General features: G+C 35.7%; 1 protein-coding gene across 18 annotated transcripts in view; it reads left to right on the top strand.

The window, feature by feature from the left end:
- Positions 1-18,143, top strand: part of Gphn (gephyrin) — a 342,975-nt gene that overhangs the window by 252,947 nt on the left and 71,885 nt on the right. For all 18 annotated transcript variants that reach the window (XM_075948519.1, XM_075948523.1, XM_075948515.1 and 15 more), the window contains one exon: positions 7,144-7,281. In XM_075948519.1, the coding sequence (XP_075804634.1) occupies positions 7,144-7,281 (138 nt within the window). The remainder of the gene's footprint in view (positions 1-7,143; positions 7,282-18,143) is intronic.

Raw genomic sequence — 18,143 nt, 5'->3', positions numbered from 1 at the left:
ATTGACATCATTAGTTATATTAGGAGATCTTTACAGACCAGAACTTTTTTCAGATATTTTTTTATCCAGTAAAACCACCCTTCAAAAACAGAAGAGAAATGAAGATTTCCACAGCCAAACAAAAGCTTAGGGAAGCTTATAAAAAATGCTAAATAAAGTACTTCAAGTTGAAATAAGATGACACTGGACTGCAGCATGAAAGCATACAGAAATAGAAGTCCAAAAATACGGAAATATAACTCGTGGGAACAGGTTAATATATTGTCTGATATTGAATACTGTACTGCTTTAATGATGGAGTTAATAGTACTTTTAATTTGGGGGTTGTGGAAATCGCTACACAGTGAAGAACACACTAACTGCTTTCCAGAAAACCTGGTTCAGTTCTCAGCACTCATATGGCGGCTCAAAACCTATATCAAATTTTAGTGCCAGAGATCTGACATCCTCTGGCCTCTGCAAGTACAAGGTGCACACGTGGTACACAGACTTCAGGCTGGCAAAACACTTGTACAAAAATACTTTTTAAGTACTTTATTTTGGCAAAAAAAAAACCATAAAAGCACAAGATATAATTATGAAATATGTTAGCAGATAAACAGTATTGAAATGTCATATGTATTATGAAAACCATAATCAGGTAGGAAGATGTAAGAGTAGGAGAAACCCAGTTTTGGGCCTATTATTAACAAATGTCTATTAGCTTTTTGGTATGTTGGTTGGTTGGTTGGTTGGTTGGTAGTTGTTTTTTAAGACAAGGTTAGTTGTAGTGTACAGCTCAGACTGGCCTGATGTATAATCCAAGTGCTAGAATTACAGTTATGTCATCATACCCAGTGCAACTAGCTTTTAAAAATCAAATTTTTGTAATTCTGGTAAAAAAAAATGAACACTAAATTTATTGACTACGTTAACATTCGAAGTTTTATATAGTGTTTATTTGTCTATATAACCATTTTTTATCAATATACTCTAGACTATGCCATGTGTTCAGCATCCTTGGTCCTAGACTATGCTATCTCCATAGCATCTTTAGTCCTAGGCTATACTATCTCCACAGCATTTTTAGTCCTCGACTATGCTATCTCCACAGCATCTTTGGTCATAGGCTATAGTATCCCCACAGCATCTTTGGTCCTAGGCTACACTATGTACTCAACATCTTTGGTCCTATGCTATATTATCTCCACATCATCTTTGGTCCTAGGTTATACTATGTGTTCAATATCTTTGGTCCTTAACTATACTTATATGCACCGCATCTTGATAGTAAGACAGTTTTTCTCCTTGAAAATCTAGTTAGGAAAAGACACATATAAATAAATACAAACTGGAGGGTTTTTTTCTTAATGCAATATTCAAAGAAAATAATAAGGAATGTTTTATAATACCTCTAAGTACAGGGAAAATGTGTGAACATTTTTTGCTTCATAACAGAGGTACTACTCAAGAAAAATGTTACAAGACTATCATAATGAATTTCTGCATGCTTTTCATCCAGACTTCTCAGATATCGATACTTTGCCACAGTTAAGTGTTGCCACATTTATCTGTGCATGCTAATATGCACATGCTTTACCATATTACATGTGAATAAAATTCAGACATGATGCCTCTTTAGCCGCTACTTCAGCGTGCATTTGAAGTAGGGGTAAATGAGGTTTGTGAGAAGAAATAAGACGTTCTCTTACATAACCTCAGAACAATTATGAAAATCAAGAAATTAACAGTACCATAATACTATTATATAATCTGATTCCAATTAAATTTTGCCAGTTTTTCTAATAATGTTCTTTACAGCAAATGGGGAAAGAATAATTCTTTTGTTCTGATCTGGGATTCAACCCCGACTCATGCATTTCATTTAACAGTGATGTCCCTTTAGACTCCTTTAAGCTAGAACAATTATTCATGTTTTTCTTTGTCTCTCATGGCCTCAATATTTTTGAAGAGCATGGGTCTGTTATTTTATATAATGACCTTCAATTTTAATTTTTCTGATGTTTCAAAGTGATTTAATTACTATGCAATTTGTTGGGAATACTTCAAATAAGATGTTGTGTCCCTCACAATATATCAATCATGTCAGTGAGGCCTTTATGTAAATTTCATTACTACTACTTATTATCACTAGATAGTAGGTTTTTCACTAAGAAATAATGTTTTGACTTTGTATTTTATAAGTACCTCATGGTGATATATTTTAACCTGTATAAATTCCTTGTTCTTCATTAGGCTTTTCCCTTCTAGTTTTAGTATCTATTAATAATTTTTGTCTGAAGCAGCTATTAGCATAATGATTGCCAATACAGGCTTTTCTAATTCCACTTATTTTATCTGTTGTAAGTTTGTTAATAAGGAAGAATTCTTAAATAATTTCTTTATTTACATTACTGTCCATGAATTATTTTCATTTAGTTAAATAAATCTGTTGATTTTTGCCATAACTTTATACCAAGTTTAGTAAAAAAGGAGCCTTGCAGGCTTGCTCTAAGATCTTTTTCCCTATGTTCTTTCTTTATTGAAAAAACGTTGTGAGGGAAGAATAGTAATTTCCCATAGAAACAAACAAGCAAACAAAATAATGAGAGAAAAATTAATCCAGGCTGATCGAACATTTCATACTACAGCTAGAAAATATAAAATGATACTGTGTGTTTACTTATCTACAATATTGCCAGTTTTATAAGCAATGCAGCAATGAGTGCGAAGCTGAAAAAGAAGAAAGAAAAAAATGTATACACTATCATAAAGAATTGAAATTGTATCCTATGAATGATAGTGAATCATTGATGTAAGTTACAGAGCTGACATTTTGTGCCAACAGTGCCTTGTGTTATGTAATTGATGCATAGGCCTCTCTCTACTGTTTTCCTTTAGTATTTGTTATTCAGCCCTAGAAAATAAGCAGTCTTTCCATCCATGTTTTCAATGTCAGTAATGCTGTGATATGCATTGCCTTTAATATTCATGTAGGAAACTTATAAAGTCATGAAATTCAAAACAGCATAAGAAATTCTTATTTTTAAGATGCCCTGTATTACCTGTTCACTTACCCAGATTTTCGATTTTCAGAATTACCTCAATGTATGTTTTCTAGACTTCCAGTAGATGGATTGAGACTCCAATCCAGCCACATAAACTTTGACCTATCATTTGCCCTGCCTACCAGATATGCTGGGGTAAAGGTGGTGCAAAAATTATAGGGGTGGTCAATGTTGGGCTATATAGACACTAACATAGATTTTGATGTAAGTGAAATTTAAAGTCTTTGAGAGTTGTAAGTTAGTATGTTGCAACTTAGGAGCACATAGCTGTGTGGTAAATAAACTGCAGTGGAACAGGGATAGAATCAGGAGAACAGTTTAGAGGCTCTTCAATCACCAGAACATAAATGATGGGAGTGGTAAGTAGCTACCAGATTCTAGGTATCTTTTAAAGGGAGTTTAGTTAGCGCTCTGACAAAAGGAGAAGAATCAGGATGTCTCCATTGCTTTGCCCAGTTATTAAACTGGTAAAATGAATAGTTGAGAACTGCGAGAGAAATGAAACACACTATGGGTGGTAATGGAAATTAGAGATTTAAGAGCTTAATTCTGGAAATTTTAGGTTTGAGTTGTCTATTGAATATTTAAATAAATGATAGATGATTACTAGCCTGGAAAAATACATTATCTACCAACTCTTAGGTAATATACAAATATGAAGTTGGGGGTAGAGGTTGAGAATAAAGATATTTATTTATGATATTAATGCCAAAGGACAAAGTAAGATTACATAAGAGTGGATAGCTACATATAATCTTCCGTGACTTTTTACAGGAAAAAGAACAGTTCCAATGAATCTTAGATAAATTCATTTTGCTAACTAGTTCATTAAATATCTAAAGGTCAGTACAATAGTTGGAGATATGAATCCTAAAGCCAGAACTAACTAGAATTTTATCCTAGCTCTTTTGTTACCATCTGTGTGACTAAGCAAAGGTATCAGTCCTATGTAGACTGAGGCCGTTCAAATGTTTCCCAGATTCCCAGATACAAAATGAGCACTCAGAAACTGTATTAATTACAGCACCAGTTGACCAATAGCTTAATCATATTTCTAAATAGCTATTACATCTTAAATTAACCCATTCCTATTAGTTTGTATTTTACCATGAGGCTCATGGTTTACCAGTAAGGTTCTGGCTGGTGGCTCTCATCTTTCTCCTTCAGTGGCTAGAAGGTATCTCTCTGACTCCACCTTCTTTCTCCCAGCATTCAGTTTAGTTTTCCCACCTAGCTCTATTCTGCCCTGCTACAGGCGCCAAAAGCTTCTTTATTAACCAACGACAACAATAAAACATATTCACAATGTACAGAGAGGAATCCCACATCACCTCCCCTTTTCTGTCTAATTAAAAAGGAAAGTTTTAATTTTAACACAGTAAAATAACATATAACAAAACAGTTATCAAGCAAGAATTATAGTTACAATATTTATATCTACTTTACCTTTTATCATAACTAAGGAAATCTATAATTATAACTATCTACTCTTCAACTCCATCTAAGACCCCAGAAGGATATACTATTACCTAAGTTAACAGGAAGTGCATTGTAAGCAACTTCCAAAACTCTAGAACTGACAGATACATCTTGCTGCCTGGTCAGTTATCCAGAGTTCTTCTGTAACATTACAGCATCCATATTCAGCCTACAGACCCATAGTATCTGGCAGACTTTTTCTTTTTTTTTTTTTGTTTCCGTTTTTTTTAATTGAAAAAAAATTTCTGCCTCCTCCCAGCCTCCCATTTCCCTCCCCCTCCTCCCACCCCTCTTCCCCTCCCCCCACTCCTCTCCCCCTCCCTCTCCAGTCCGAAGAGCAATCAGGGTTCCCTGCCCTGTGGAAAGTCCAAGGTCCTTCCCCCTCCATCCAGTTCTAGGAAGGTGAACATCGAAACTGGCTAGGCTCCCACAAAGCCAGAACATGAAGTAGGAACAAAACCCCATACCATTGTCCTTGGCTTCTCATCAGCCCTCATTGTTCGCCATGTTCAGAGAGTCCGGTTCTATCCCATGCTTTTTCAGTCACAGTCCAGCTGGCTTTGGTGAGCTCACAATAGATTAGCCCCACTGTCTCAGAGGGTGGGTGCACCTCTTTTTATTTTATTGAGCTATACATTTTTCACAGCTTCCCTTCCTGCCTCTCCCCTTCCCTTAAACTCCCTCCCATGGTCTCCATGCTCCCAATTTACTCAGAATATCGTGATATATTTGACTACTTCCCATGTAGTTTAGACCCATGAATGTCTCTTTTAGGGTCTTCATTGTTGTCTAGGTTCTCTTGGATTGTGATTTGTAGGCTGGTTTTCTTTGCTTTATGTTTAAAAACCACTTATGAGTGAGTACATATGATAATTGTCTTTCTGGTCCTGAGTTACCTCACTCAATAAAATGTTTTCTAGCTTCATTTATTTGCCCCCAAATTTCAAGATGTCATTTTTTTCTGCTGTGTAGTACTCCATTGTGTAAATATACCACACTTTCCTTATCCATTCTTCAGTCAAGGGAAATTTAGGTTGTTTCCAGGTTCAGGCTATGACAAACAATGCTGCTGTGAACATAATTGAGCACATGTCCTTGTGGTACGATTGAGCATCCTTTGGGTATATACCCAAAAGTGGTATTGCAGGGTCTTGAGGAAGGTTGTTTCCTAATTTTCTGAGAAATTGCCATACTGATATCCACTCCCACCTGCAATGCAGCAGTGTTCCCTTTACCCCCCAACCTCTCCAGCATAAGTTGTCATTATTGTTTTTGATCTTGGCCATTCTTACAGGTGTAAGATGGAATCTCAGAGTTGTTTTGATTTGCATTTCTCTGATGACTAAGGATGTTGAACATTTCCTTAAGTGTCTTTCAGCCATTTTAGATTCCTCTGCTGAGTTCTATATTTAAGTCTGTACTCCATTTTTTTATTGGATTATTTGTTCATTTGATGACCAATTTTTTGAGTTCTTTATATATTTTGGAGATCAGACCTCTGTCAGATAGGGGGTTGGTGAAGATCTTTTCACATTATGTAGGCTGTCATTTTGTCTTGTTAACCATGTCCTTTGCTTTACAGAAGCTTTTCAGTTTCAGGAGGTCCCGTTGATTAATTGTTTCTCTCTGTGTCAGTGCTGCTGGGATTATATTCAGGAAGTGGTCTCCTGTCTGACTGACTTTTTCATGAAGCAGGAAATTTGAAGATCTGTTTTGCATTGTAATGGCAAAGTTCATCAGTTTCTTTCTTCTATGTCTTACAGAATGTCTGGTAGACTCTTTCATGAAGCAGGAACCGTGAAGGACTGTCTCACTTTCTTTAGGCAACTTCAGCAGTCATTTTTCTGTGCGTCTTGCATGTCCACTTCATACAGCATACCATCAAGCAGTCCAGGCAAGAGCAGTTCTTGCCCTAATGGCTAACAAACTCCATAAGGAGCCTCTTTGATACCCATCATCCTCTTGAAGTAAATTGGTACTTTTTATTACCAGAAGCATACATGTCTCAGTGTCAAGAAAAGTCTAAGTTCTTAAAATATTTTAAATGCCATATTCCGTAGATCTTTGAAGTGTTGAAGATTGTCAATCTAACTGAAATGTATCTCTGTACATCTAGGAAGCCTAATGAACATGACTTCATGCTTGACTATTATGATCTATTAATCTATATTTCTTAATTATACATTATATTTTTAATGAGCTTCACAAACAATACCTTAATCAAGAGCAGAAATATACATATAACAAAATTGGCCTTAAATTTATATCAATAAATTAAGATCCATAACAGTGCAAAGCATTCATCTCTATAGTGGACCTATCTAAGCTTCTTTCCTCGGCTGTAGAAAACCAGTAACAAAACCTTTCTATGATATGGAATTAGTAGTTCATCTAGAATAGTCACTTGACCCATAGTGAACATTCAGTGGACAGCCAGTATTATTAAATTTCACAAAGTTTTAACATATTTTAATTTCATTTAATGTTCTACAGTCAGAAACAAGAGAAATACTGTTTGACAGGGACACAGAGATTAGAAGTTTGGGTGCTTAAAGTCATTCTTACTTGTTTATGAGTGTTTCAGTGTCTTATTCTCAGTCGATTGTCTCCTGTTTAGGTCACAGTGCTGTAGATATCACCAAGGTGGCTCGAAGACATCGCATGTCTCCTTTTCCTCTGACATCTATGGACAAAGCCTTCATTACAGTCCTGGAGATGACTCCGGTGCTTGGTACAGAAATCATCAATTACCGAGGTACTGCCATATCTATCTTTGTCTTCCAAGAAAGACCAATGCAGCATGAGTGTACCAGTTCCTACAAGAGGGTGCTTACTCACCACCACCCGTATCAGAGTCTTTCTTCTGCTCCTCTTCTCTATTAAACTATCATCAACTTAATAATCAGATAGCTTTTGCTTCATAAAAATATTAAGGGGCCATCTGTTTTTTATTCTAAATACCAGAATTCTAACCTAAAGATGGGGCTGTCGGCACTGAATCAGAAAAATAAGACAATTCTGAGTTCTTTTGATGACTTTTCTATTAGGAGTTGAAAATAACTAATATCTTATAACCATGTGTTGTAGAAAATTCATGCAGACCATTTCTGTCTTAATTTTCCAGCTTTATAAAGGTACAAAAACACTCTACATGTCCAGAAAACTACAGTTTACATTTTGATAGTTTGGAACTAGTAATATGTGGCATGACACTATCTTAGAATGGTGAGTGCAGAAGCAAGCTGTAGTTCCTAGTCAGCCACATAGCGATTATCATATTGCGGAGCTGTGATATAAACTAGATTAGATTAGATAGCAAATGCTTTCTCTCTCTCTTTTTGTAAGATCCTACTATATGGCCTAGGCTGTCTTTCAATCTTTAATTTTCCAGCAAAAGCCTCCTGGGTGATAAGATTACAGGCATATGCCACCATACCCCCATTTAGATGCATATTTTTAATTAATGATATTTTCAATTTACAAATATTTATTAGGATATAACATAAGTAGAGAAATCTCTATAGCTAAAAATAACCCAATTTATCCATGGATTATAAAATAATCACTGATTTATTTTCTGTTCTACCTAGCTTCTTCTTCTTTTTTCTCTTAGTTGTAGTGTATTTGGAAAAGTTTATGAAAAGATAATGAAAATGTAGTTGTCTTAGCTTTCAGTCACTATAACAAAATATCTGACATAATTAATTTATAGAGAAAAATGTCTGGTCTTTTTTTGTTTTTTATCTTTGGTGGTGGGGGTGGTGGTGGTGGTAATGGTGCTGGTGGTCTTTTGAAACAGTGTCAGTGTATACCTGGCTGGACTGGAACTCACTTTGGAGACCAGGCTGACCTTGAATTCACCTCCTGCGTACTGGGATTAAAGGTGTACACCATCATGCCCAGTTTTCTTTCTTTAAGAAGAAGTTCTAATTTATGCCCTGTGACTTTGAGCCTTTAATGAGGCATCACATCATAGTGACAGAACAAACAACTTACCTCATGAACCAGAAAACAAAAAGTGAGAAGGAAAGGAAGAGGCCAGAGTCCCATAATCCTCTCATGAACATACCTTCCCTGGGGACTAAAGTATCCTACAAGGCCTCTGCTCTGGAAGGTACATAACATCTCCTAACAGTGCCACCCTGGGTACACTTGGGCCTTTTGGGAACATTCAACATTAACTCTATAGCAGTGTTGTTCCCACACTGTAGTAAGTTTCTAATCAATGTCCATTTCTAATAACCTGAGAAATTGTATTTTGACATTGAGTTCCAGCAGACTAAGCTCCTGAGCACTTCTGTTAATATACTTATGATCACGCCCACCTCCCCAAAAGTTATACTTGATATTTTCTAAGTGAAATATAGTTCTTAGTTATTTTTATGAAGACAGAAACAACACAAAATAATTTAAGTTTTGGGTGATAGTTCCATCAGGAAATACTTACTATACAAGCATGAAGATATGTGTTCAATTCCCAAGACTCATGTAAAAAGCCAAGCATGTTAGCGTGTGCTTGTAAACCCAGTGTTGGGGAGATGCAGACACTCCCCTAAGACTCACTTGCCATCCACCTTACCCTATTTGGTGAACTTGGAGTCCTTATGAGCAACCCTGTCTCAAAAAACAAGGTAGATGGTTTATGGGGAATACCATCCAACATTATCCTCTTGCCTCCAAACACACGTGCACATTCACACATATAAATAATTGTCTAAGTAAAGAATTTTATTCATAAACCCTTAAAACTGGCATATTTAAACTGCAATGAACATTAGAGAATAGTTATACAACATCCTAATTTTTCTGCCCGAAAACTCAGACTCAAGAACAGAAAAGGTATTAAAACTTTGTTACATAATAGATCTCCTGGTCCAACATTAAAATATCTTTAATAATGGTAGCTGGCATAACAGATGATGTTAAAGACCTAAAATTAGTGAAATAGTAGGTGCCATGTGTAAGCTCCTTTTTCCTGGTCCTCTTTAGACAACAATAGAGTTTAAGCAGCTTCCACTTACCCTACTCCTTTTACTCACGTTCCTTTAGGCTTAAAGGTTTTCTGTTGTTTTCGTTTCGCTCTCTGGTAAAGGAAATGAAAGTTAGGAAATTCACTAGAGTAAAGAAATTGTCAGAAATCATGTAATTCAGAAATCAGCATTAATGAAATTATTTACTGTTAAATACAGAATATTCAGTTGTTTATTGATATCAATGTGAACCAAGATACATTTAGAAAATACAAATGTAAACTTAAATTATTAAAAATTTTAATACATTTATAACAAGACTTAATTATTATCAGTTCTGCTCTCTTGTAATTTCAAAGGCCTTTACCTTAACATTGGTTTCTTAGAAAAATCAATGGCTCAGCGGTTAAGAGCGTTGCCTGCTCTTCCAAAGGTCCTGAGTTCAATTCCCAGCAACCACATGGTGGCTCACAACCATCTGTAATGAGGACTGGTGCCCTCTTCTGGCCTTCAGACATACACACAGACAGAATATTGTATAAATAATAAATAAATATTAAAAAAAAAGAAAAATCAAATTATGTGTTCCAATTCACATTTACACAGAAATCTCAGGAAAAAGATTTGGAAGTGACCATTTTGTTTTCCACCAGGAGAAAAGTACTTCCCCTCATGTGCTTTCTCCTCTTCATTTCTTCACCAAGGCAGATAGGTCAGCCTCAGTTAATAACCTGCCTGAGTGCCAAGTGTTTCAGAGATAATGGATCAAACACAATCATTTTTAATACCCAAGAGTATTATAATTTTACCTAGACATTTTAGTTAGGTGTTACTCAGTTTCTTCAGCAAGTATAGACCTCAAACTAAGACTCTGTTAAGTTGGGTGCTGCCTAAAGTCATATGTAAGGAGAGATGACTTGCCGTTGAGGGCAGAGCAAAGTCAGCAAGCTCCTCTTCTCCTTATTGGCTCTTTTGTAAGCTTGCCTTCTTTTGTCAATTCATTTACAAGCATTGTTTTCCCCTTTTCATATTTTATATATTTATTTTGTAACATTTTATATAGTTCAGTAATTCAAGTGCTGTCTATAAGTTATAAGTCTATAAGTTGTTATCTGTTGTCACTGCCCAGATTTTACTTAAACTACGAATTTTAGCACTGTATTCATATATATCTCTTATTATAAGGTTTCATGACAGATTTTATTTTTCCCACCTTTCTAGCAGTACTTTTCCTTCTACAGCCTCTTGCATACATTCCTGATCGCCATCCCATTGCCACTGTTTTTGTTTGTTTGTTTGTTAGGTTTTTGGGGGGTTATTTTGGTCTTTACTAACTTTGTGGATTATTCTTTCTGGTTTTTTTGGTTTGGGTTGGTTGTTTGTTTACTTGCTTGCTTGCTTGAAGACAGGGTTTCTCTTTTTAACATCCCTTGGCTGTCCTAGAACTTACAGCAGATCCACCTGCCTCTGCCTCCCAGGTGCTGCTATTAAAGGCGCACACTACCACAGCCCAGCATCTTTGTGGATTATTGTAAAAAGTTCCTTCCAGTTCACAATCACTCCAGTCTGTTCTCCAGTTTGATGAGAATAATCTGTTCAAACAGAGATTGTGTTTTTAAAACTCCCTTCGTAGAATTTCTCTTTTTTTAAGCAATGACATTGTCTACCAGACTGATTCATTTTTTAGTAGTAAATTTTTTTTTTGTTGTTTGACCGTTTCATGGATGTATTAAATGCTCCCCAGTTATTTTTCCTCCTACCCTCCTTAACAAATCTGATAGGTTTTGTTTTCATTATCATTCCTCGTGGATTTTTTTGATTTTTTTCTCTGATATCCTAGGTGACCTACTGTTCACTCAAATATGTATTATTCTCCAAGAATCTTGTGATATCTGTAGTTTTGTTATTGTTTTCAAATTTTATTCTATTATGATGATGATGTTATTGTTGAAACTTGATTTGTTTGCTATCATATGATTGATTTTAGAGAACATTCCCAGTGCTACTGAGAAAAATGTGTATTCCCTGTCTGTTGGTTTGAATATTCTGTTTTATCAAGTCTAGTTGATCCATAATATATTTTAGCTCTGACGTTTCTTTGCTTTAGTTCAGAAGACCTATCTAAATATGAGAATAGAAAATTGAAAACCCCTGCTATTATTGTGTCAGAACCTATGTGGTCTTCTATGCCATGCAGTGTTTGTGTTATGAAATTAGGGGCTTCTTTTGAGTTTCTTCTAATGAGTCTTTGTTTAAAGTCTACTTTATCAGCATAAATATAACTAAATCTGCTTGTCTTTGTTTTCTATCTGTTTATAATTCCTTTTCCATATGAGTTTTGAGGGTTTGTTGAATTTTGCTTGCATTTTACTGTGCATTTACTTTGAATAATGTTCTGTCAAGGTTTTGAATAGATTCCCTTAATCAATGCATTGGTTTGTTTCAATATCCTGCGTGATCATTATTTTTTTTAAAAAGCAAGACTCTGATTTCTTTCTCAGGATTTGCAGTTATCTCTGTAGTTCTGGATACTCCCAGGAGAACTGGCCAGTTGTGGATGGGTGGTCACTGTGTTGTCACTGCATTATAATCTTTGTATTTCTTTATTGTGTTTTACATGTCCATTGGATTGCATTTGTCTTTTCATTTTGACTTCCCCTTCTGAGTCTATTGGGATATTTTGTTCTCTGGAAATATATCTGCTTGATTCTCAGCAGTGGGAACTGGTGAAATTTGGTGTCAGTAGTCAAATGGGGTAACTAAGGTGGTCTTGTTTTGACTGTGCCATCAAGACCAAGGATAGGATTGTACACTAAGCACCAAGGCACGAATAAAGTAAAACTCTTAGTCACCCCTTCAAATCAGTGAACCTGATTGGAACAGAATACCAAATATCAGACCAACTAAAGTCAGAATTACAGGTCCAAAGTAACCCATTGAACCACAATAGTATGGTCTGGATTCTGAAGTGACAATTAGAACCTCAGAAGTTGGAACCACAATGCCACATTGACTCTAAAGATCATGGTAACTAAAGCTTCCATTTTCAAGGGACCCTGGGAACACTAAAGGGGAAACACATATATCTAAGTCTCGACTGCCAGTATATTCCGTTTTCACTTAGAACAGTGCTACCTACTTACAAACAACTCCTTGCATAGTGGTTTGTCTGGTCTTTGCTTGTAACTTTTCTCTTTTTTTTTCTACAAATGCGGTCAACTGAAATCTTTCCCTTTAGATGCATTTATTATTTCAGTCCATGAACCACACTATACCTCTAAAATGTGTACAGCTCACTATATTCTTAGGTTTCTGCATCCTAATATAGCCATTATCTTTATTCTCCTTCCTGCATTCCTCTACTATTAACATAGCATCATGAACATTCAGAAAAAAACTGTGATTCATGTCCTAGGCAGGACAAAGTGAGTTTGCATGAAATGTCATCCTGGTACAATCCCTACTCCCTTTCCTCCCGAAAAGACTCTCTGAGCTCAGAGCAGTGCATGTCTGTGGATCTCTGCCTCTGCTTCCATCAGTTACTGGATCTTGGATAACAGCTTATGTTGAAGAGGAGTAAGGGGAACATTCCTCCACTCCTGGGGGGGAGTGCAAACTGGAACAGCCACTTTGGAAATGAGTGTGGTGGTTTCTTAGAAAATTGACCATCAATCTACCTCAAAATTCAGCTATAACAATTTTAGGCATATACCCAAAGGATGCACAATTGTACCACAAGACACTTGTTCAACTATGTTCATAGCAGCATTATTCATAATAGCCAGAACCTGGAAATAACCTAGATGACCTCAATTGAAGAATGACTAAGGAAAATGTGGTACACTTATACAATGGAATACTTCTCAATTATAAAATATGATGACCTCATGAAATTTGCAGGCACATGGATGGAACTAGAAAAAGCCATTCATAGTGAGGTAACCCAGACCCAGAAAGACAAACTTTTTGTATAATTTTCTTTCCACCAAAGTTTGACCAACCTCACCTCCTCAGATGTAAGTGTGACCCATTTACCAGTAACATCTTATTAACCTAACCAGGGTTCAGCAGGATTTCTATTATTTAGTGCAAAAGGTGATTAGTGGCTATTGATTGAAGCATTTTTCTGTGAGCTCAAAAACAGTTTAGAAACTTTTAAAAACTATTGTGATTTTATAGCTATATAAGTGATATTTTTCAACTATCATATATAAAATGACTATTAATGCATAAATAAACTGGTGATAAAATAAACCTCATATTTATGATATAAACCATACCACTTTAACTTGCTTACCATACTGGCAAGTTATGAGCATCTTTAGATGTGAAACTACAAATGCACACCTTACTAGCACTTTGAATAAGCTAGATGTTTATTTCATAAGCACAGAAACTTTGTGTTCTTCCATAAACATGACTTAAGTATTAACCACAAATTCATTATTGTGCTTGTATTTTCCAGTGGATATCTTTACTCTAAATCCTTCAGTTTTTCAAAGCCTATACATATGAATATTTAAATAAGATCTACAGTGAACCAAAATTTTGTCTAATCTTTCAATGGAAGAAGTGGAAAACAAATTATATTAAAATAGCCACAAGATCATTGAATATATGAAATGTTTTATTGTCTAATAATCAGTTGTAAGTATGTTAAACTTACTTTAAAAGCTATTTAAAATTATATAGAGACTCAAATCTATACATGATTGCCCTTTTCTGGTAGCTGTCGGTCCTTGGTCTTGATATTATGTCTACCAATGGTCATTTGGCCAAGTAAGTATATATGTCAAGACTGTCTTCTCAGCTGTGAGTGAGCACAGTATATCAATAGTCTCTCACACACATTAGGTATAACCGTGGTTTTTAAATGATACAATTTCAGGGGCTATCACAAAAGACATCAGCAAACTTTTCAAATGATCAGTTAGCATATAAAATAATGAATTCTATTGTGGCAGTATATACATATATATTATGTATATACTATTGTACTTTGCTCATATTCCCATCAACCAACCTTTGCCCACTGGCCCCATCTTCCTGTTCCCTGTTTCCCTGAGCTTTCATATATTTTAGATGTATATTGTTCAGTCTAGAGTCCACATATAAGAGAAAGCATATGATAATTGGTCTCACCCTACCATTGGATCCTCTTGTCTTCTTCTGGCCTCTTTCTTGCCTTTAAACCCCTTCTTTCTTTCAATAGTCACTTTTATTTTCATAGAATAAATATATTGAGGGTGTATTTTTAATCTTGATTCCACATGTAAGAAAAATATGCAATATTTGCCTTTCTGTGTCTGGATATTTAAAGCAGCTCACTTAACCTGTTGATATTCAATTCTTTTCAGTTGAATATAAACATCTAAAAATGATGTAATTTCTTTTTTAATAAAAAAATGGAGCTTAATAAAACTCCATTTTGTTTACATACTATAATTTCTTTATGTTTTTATCTGTTAATGAACATCTAAACTGGTTCTATATTAGGCTAATGTAATAGTGCTGCAGTGAACTGGTATGCAAGCATTCCCACTGATGTGCTCACCTCAGCAACAGTAACAAAGCTGGATCACATGTTAGACTTTAAGGAAGATGGTGATTTCCATGGTTGCTGCATCACTTTACACTTGCACCCCTCCTTCTTACCAACATTTGTTCCGTGTGTTCCTGGGGATGGCCATTCTGACTGAGGTGACATAGGACCTCTGAGTAATTTTAATTTTTTGTTTATTTCTCTTGCCCATTTATTGATGGATTGTTTCTTTTGGTATTTAATATTTTTAGTTCTTTGTGTATTATATGCATTGATCTGATGTCATCTATATAGCTGAGGAAGATTTTCTTCCATTCTATAGACCATCTCATCAGTCTGCTGATGTTTCCTTTCTTTTGAAGATTTTTAATTTCTTCAGCTTCAGGACAAGAAAGATTATTCAGTAGTTAAGAGTGTTTGCTGCTCTTCCAGAGAACCCAAATTTAATTGACAGGACACACATCAGACAGCTCACAACCTCCTGTAACTACTGTTCCAGAGGATCCAGTGCCCTCTGCAGACCTACACAGGCACCTGGACACAGGTGGCATACACTCACATTAATTCACATGCATTCACAGAAATAAAAATAAAATAACTGTATGCAGTCCCATTTATGAATTATTTCTCTTATTTCTAAATTTGGAGTCTTACTCAAAAGTCTTTGCCTATGCCTTTTATCTCAAGATTCAAGGCTTTCATTAAGGTCTTTGATCTATTTTGATTTGAATTTTAGACAGTGTGAGAAAGAACCATCTAATTTTGTTATTCTAAATATGGATATCCAGTTTTCCCAATACCTTTTACATGAAGAAGCTATCTTTTTCTCCACTATATATTTTTAGCAACTTCGTAAGAAAAGGGGAGGGGAGATGGCTATAGTTGTTAGTAAGTTTATTTTGGAGCTCTTTGTTCTGTTCCGTCAGTTATTTATCTATATTTGCACCAATACAATACTGTTTACAACATGGCTTCATAGCATAATTTGAAATCAGGTATTGTGAATCCTCCAGCATTGTTCTTGCCTAACATGCTTTGTCTATTGAAGTTTGTTGTAGTGGCAGTGGTGGTGGCTTTGGTTTTCTCTGGGGTTTGTTTGTTTGTTTGTTTGTTTGTTTGTTTGTTTGTTTTAGGGGGTTGATTTGGGTGTGTAATTTCATGTGACATTTAGAATTGTTTTTCTGTTTTCATTAAAAATAACATTGTGATACAGATGGGAACTGCATTGAATCTGCAATACAGTCATTCATTTTCTATTCCTGAGCTGAGGGGTCTTCCCATCTTCTCATGTCTTTTCAGTTTCTATGTTCACTGTTTTAAGTTTTTCCTTGTAGAGGCCTTCCAACTCCTGGGTAGTTTTATTTCTAGGAATTTTATGCTAAAATATAGACAATTTTCTTGATGTACTTCTCAGGAAGCTGATTATTGGTATAGAAAAACTATTTTTAATGTTGATTGTTTTGTTTTTTTACTACTTTGCTGAAGTTGTTTGAAGTTGTGACTAGCAGAGGATTGGGTTTGGGTTCCCAGCATCCAGATCCTCAATTCCGGGGGAACTAATAGGCAGGAACATGGTACAGAGCAAAACTTTCATGCACATAAAGTAAAATAAGTGAATCCTTAAAATGTATAAAAAATAAAGCACTAGTACTCGGGCAACTAAGATATTTGTTATTCAGTTATCAGGTGGAAAATTGAATCAGATATGAGTTTCCTGTTAAAACCTAAGAAGACTACTCTGTTTTTGTAGGCAGTCACCCTGCCTTTGTCTTCTTCTAGCGCAAGTGAGCTTATCCCAGAAAGCAGATTGTTAGAGCATATGCTAATTCATTTTTTTTAATTCACTTACGTTTTAAGTCACTGTGAGATCTGCAGATGTCTGTATCAAGTCTTTCAAACAGCCTAATAAGTGCTAAGTCCCTGACTTCTAGGACCCTGTTCCATGCTGAAATGTTGCCTGGCTTCATCTTGCGCATGTCTCCCACAGCTGCTGTAGTTGTGTCAGCACCCTTGTTGTATGCAGAAACAATCTGCCTGAAGCTCTCCAGCCTCTGCCTCTTTGTTCTGCCTCCTCTTCCATGATATCCCTGAGCTTTATGAGGAGGACTTATGATATAGATGTCCCATTTATGGTTGAGTACAGAACTTATTCTCTGTACTTTGGCCAATACATATTACTGGATTTTGGGAGGATTAAGTGATACTTAGTGCATGATACTACTTAGTAACTTAAAAATGTTGGTAAACATTTATTAGCTATCAATGGACTTGCTAATGGCCAGCTTCCAAAAAAATATGCAATCCTTGTGATAACTTTGCTTATTGGCCATTATTAATTAATATTTAAGATCCCAGCAAAGACATTCTCTTAGTATATAAATTGATATAGATTATAAGGAGCCACTTCTGGAGGTTAATTATGATCCTGGCTCAATATTACTGACTACCTATATCTTCTGGTTCATTTAGGAGCTGACATTATAGCAAGGCTTGGTGACACATGCATATATAGTCCTACCATTCAGAGGAGAAGCAGGGGAAAGTGAGTTCAAGTGCAGTCTGGGCTATATGGGAAAACACTGTACCTCCCTACTCGCCACCCCTACCTCCAAAAGAAAAAAGTATGTGTGAATAGAATTCACCTATGGTCTCACCACTTATCCTTGTCTTGAAAGTATAGATCCAGAAGAGATTCAACTCCTGGACATATATGAAGCTAAAATCTACCCATTTCTCCCTTCAAAGTCAAGGTTCAATGATCTATAGTAAGAGCTAGTATCTCTGTGAATTAGAGTTAAAAAGTTAAAAAAAAAAATCTGTACTTCTGGGCCCTTCATGGCTAAAGTCAAACCCCAGTGGAAACAATGGATGTTATAAAGTATGAGAATGCCTGTGTCAATCAAATCCTGTTACTCGTCTTGATTTTATTCTCACTAAAGAATTTAGGGAACCAGGTAATGGCAGTGCATGCCTTTAATCCCAACTCCAGTTGAGAGGAGGTGGATTTCTGAGTTTTAGTCCAGCCTGGTCTACAGAGAGAGTTCCAGGAAAGCCAGAACTACATAGGAAAATCCTGTCTCAAACAAAACAAACAAACAAACAAAA

The sequence above is a fragment of the Microtus pennsylvanicus genome, chromosome 14, assembly GCF_037038515.1.
Source record: "Microtus pennsylvanicus isolate mMicPen1 chromosome 14, mMicPen1.hap1, whole genome shotgun sequence".
Classification (NCBI taxonomy): Eukaryota; Metazoa; Chordata; class Mammalia; order Rodentia; family Cricetidae; genus Microtus; species Microtus pennsylvanicus.
The sequence above is the reverse complement of the archived record's forward strand: the minus strand, read 5'-3'. Positions and strand labels throughout refer to the sequence as shown.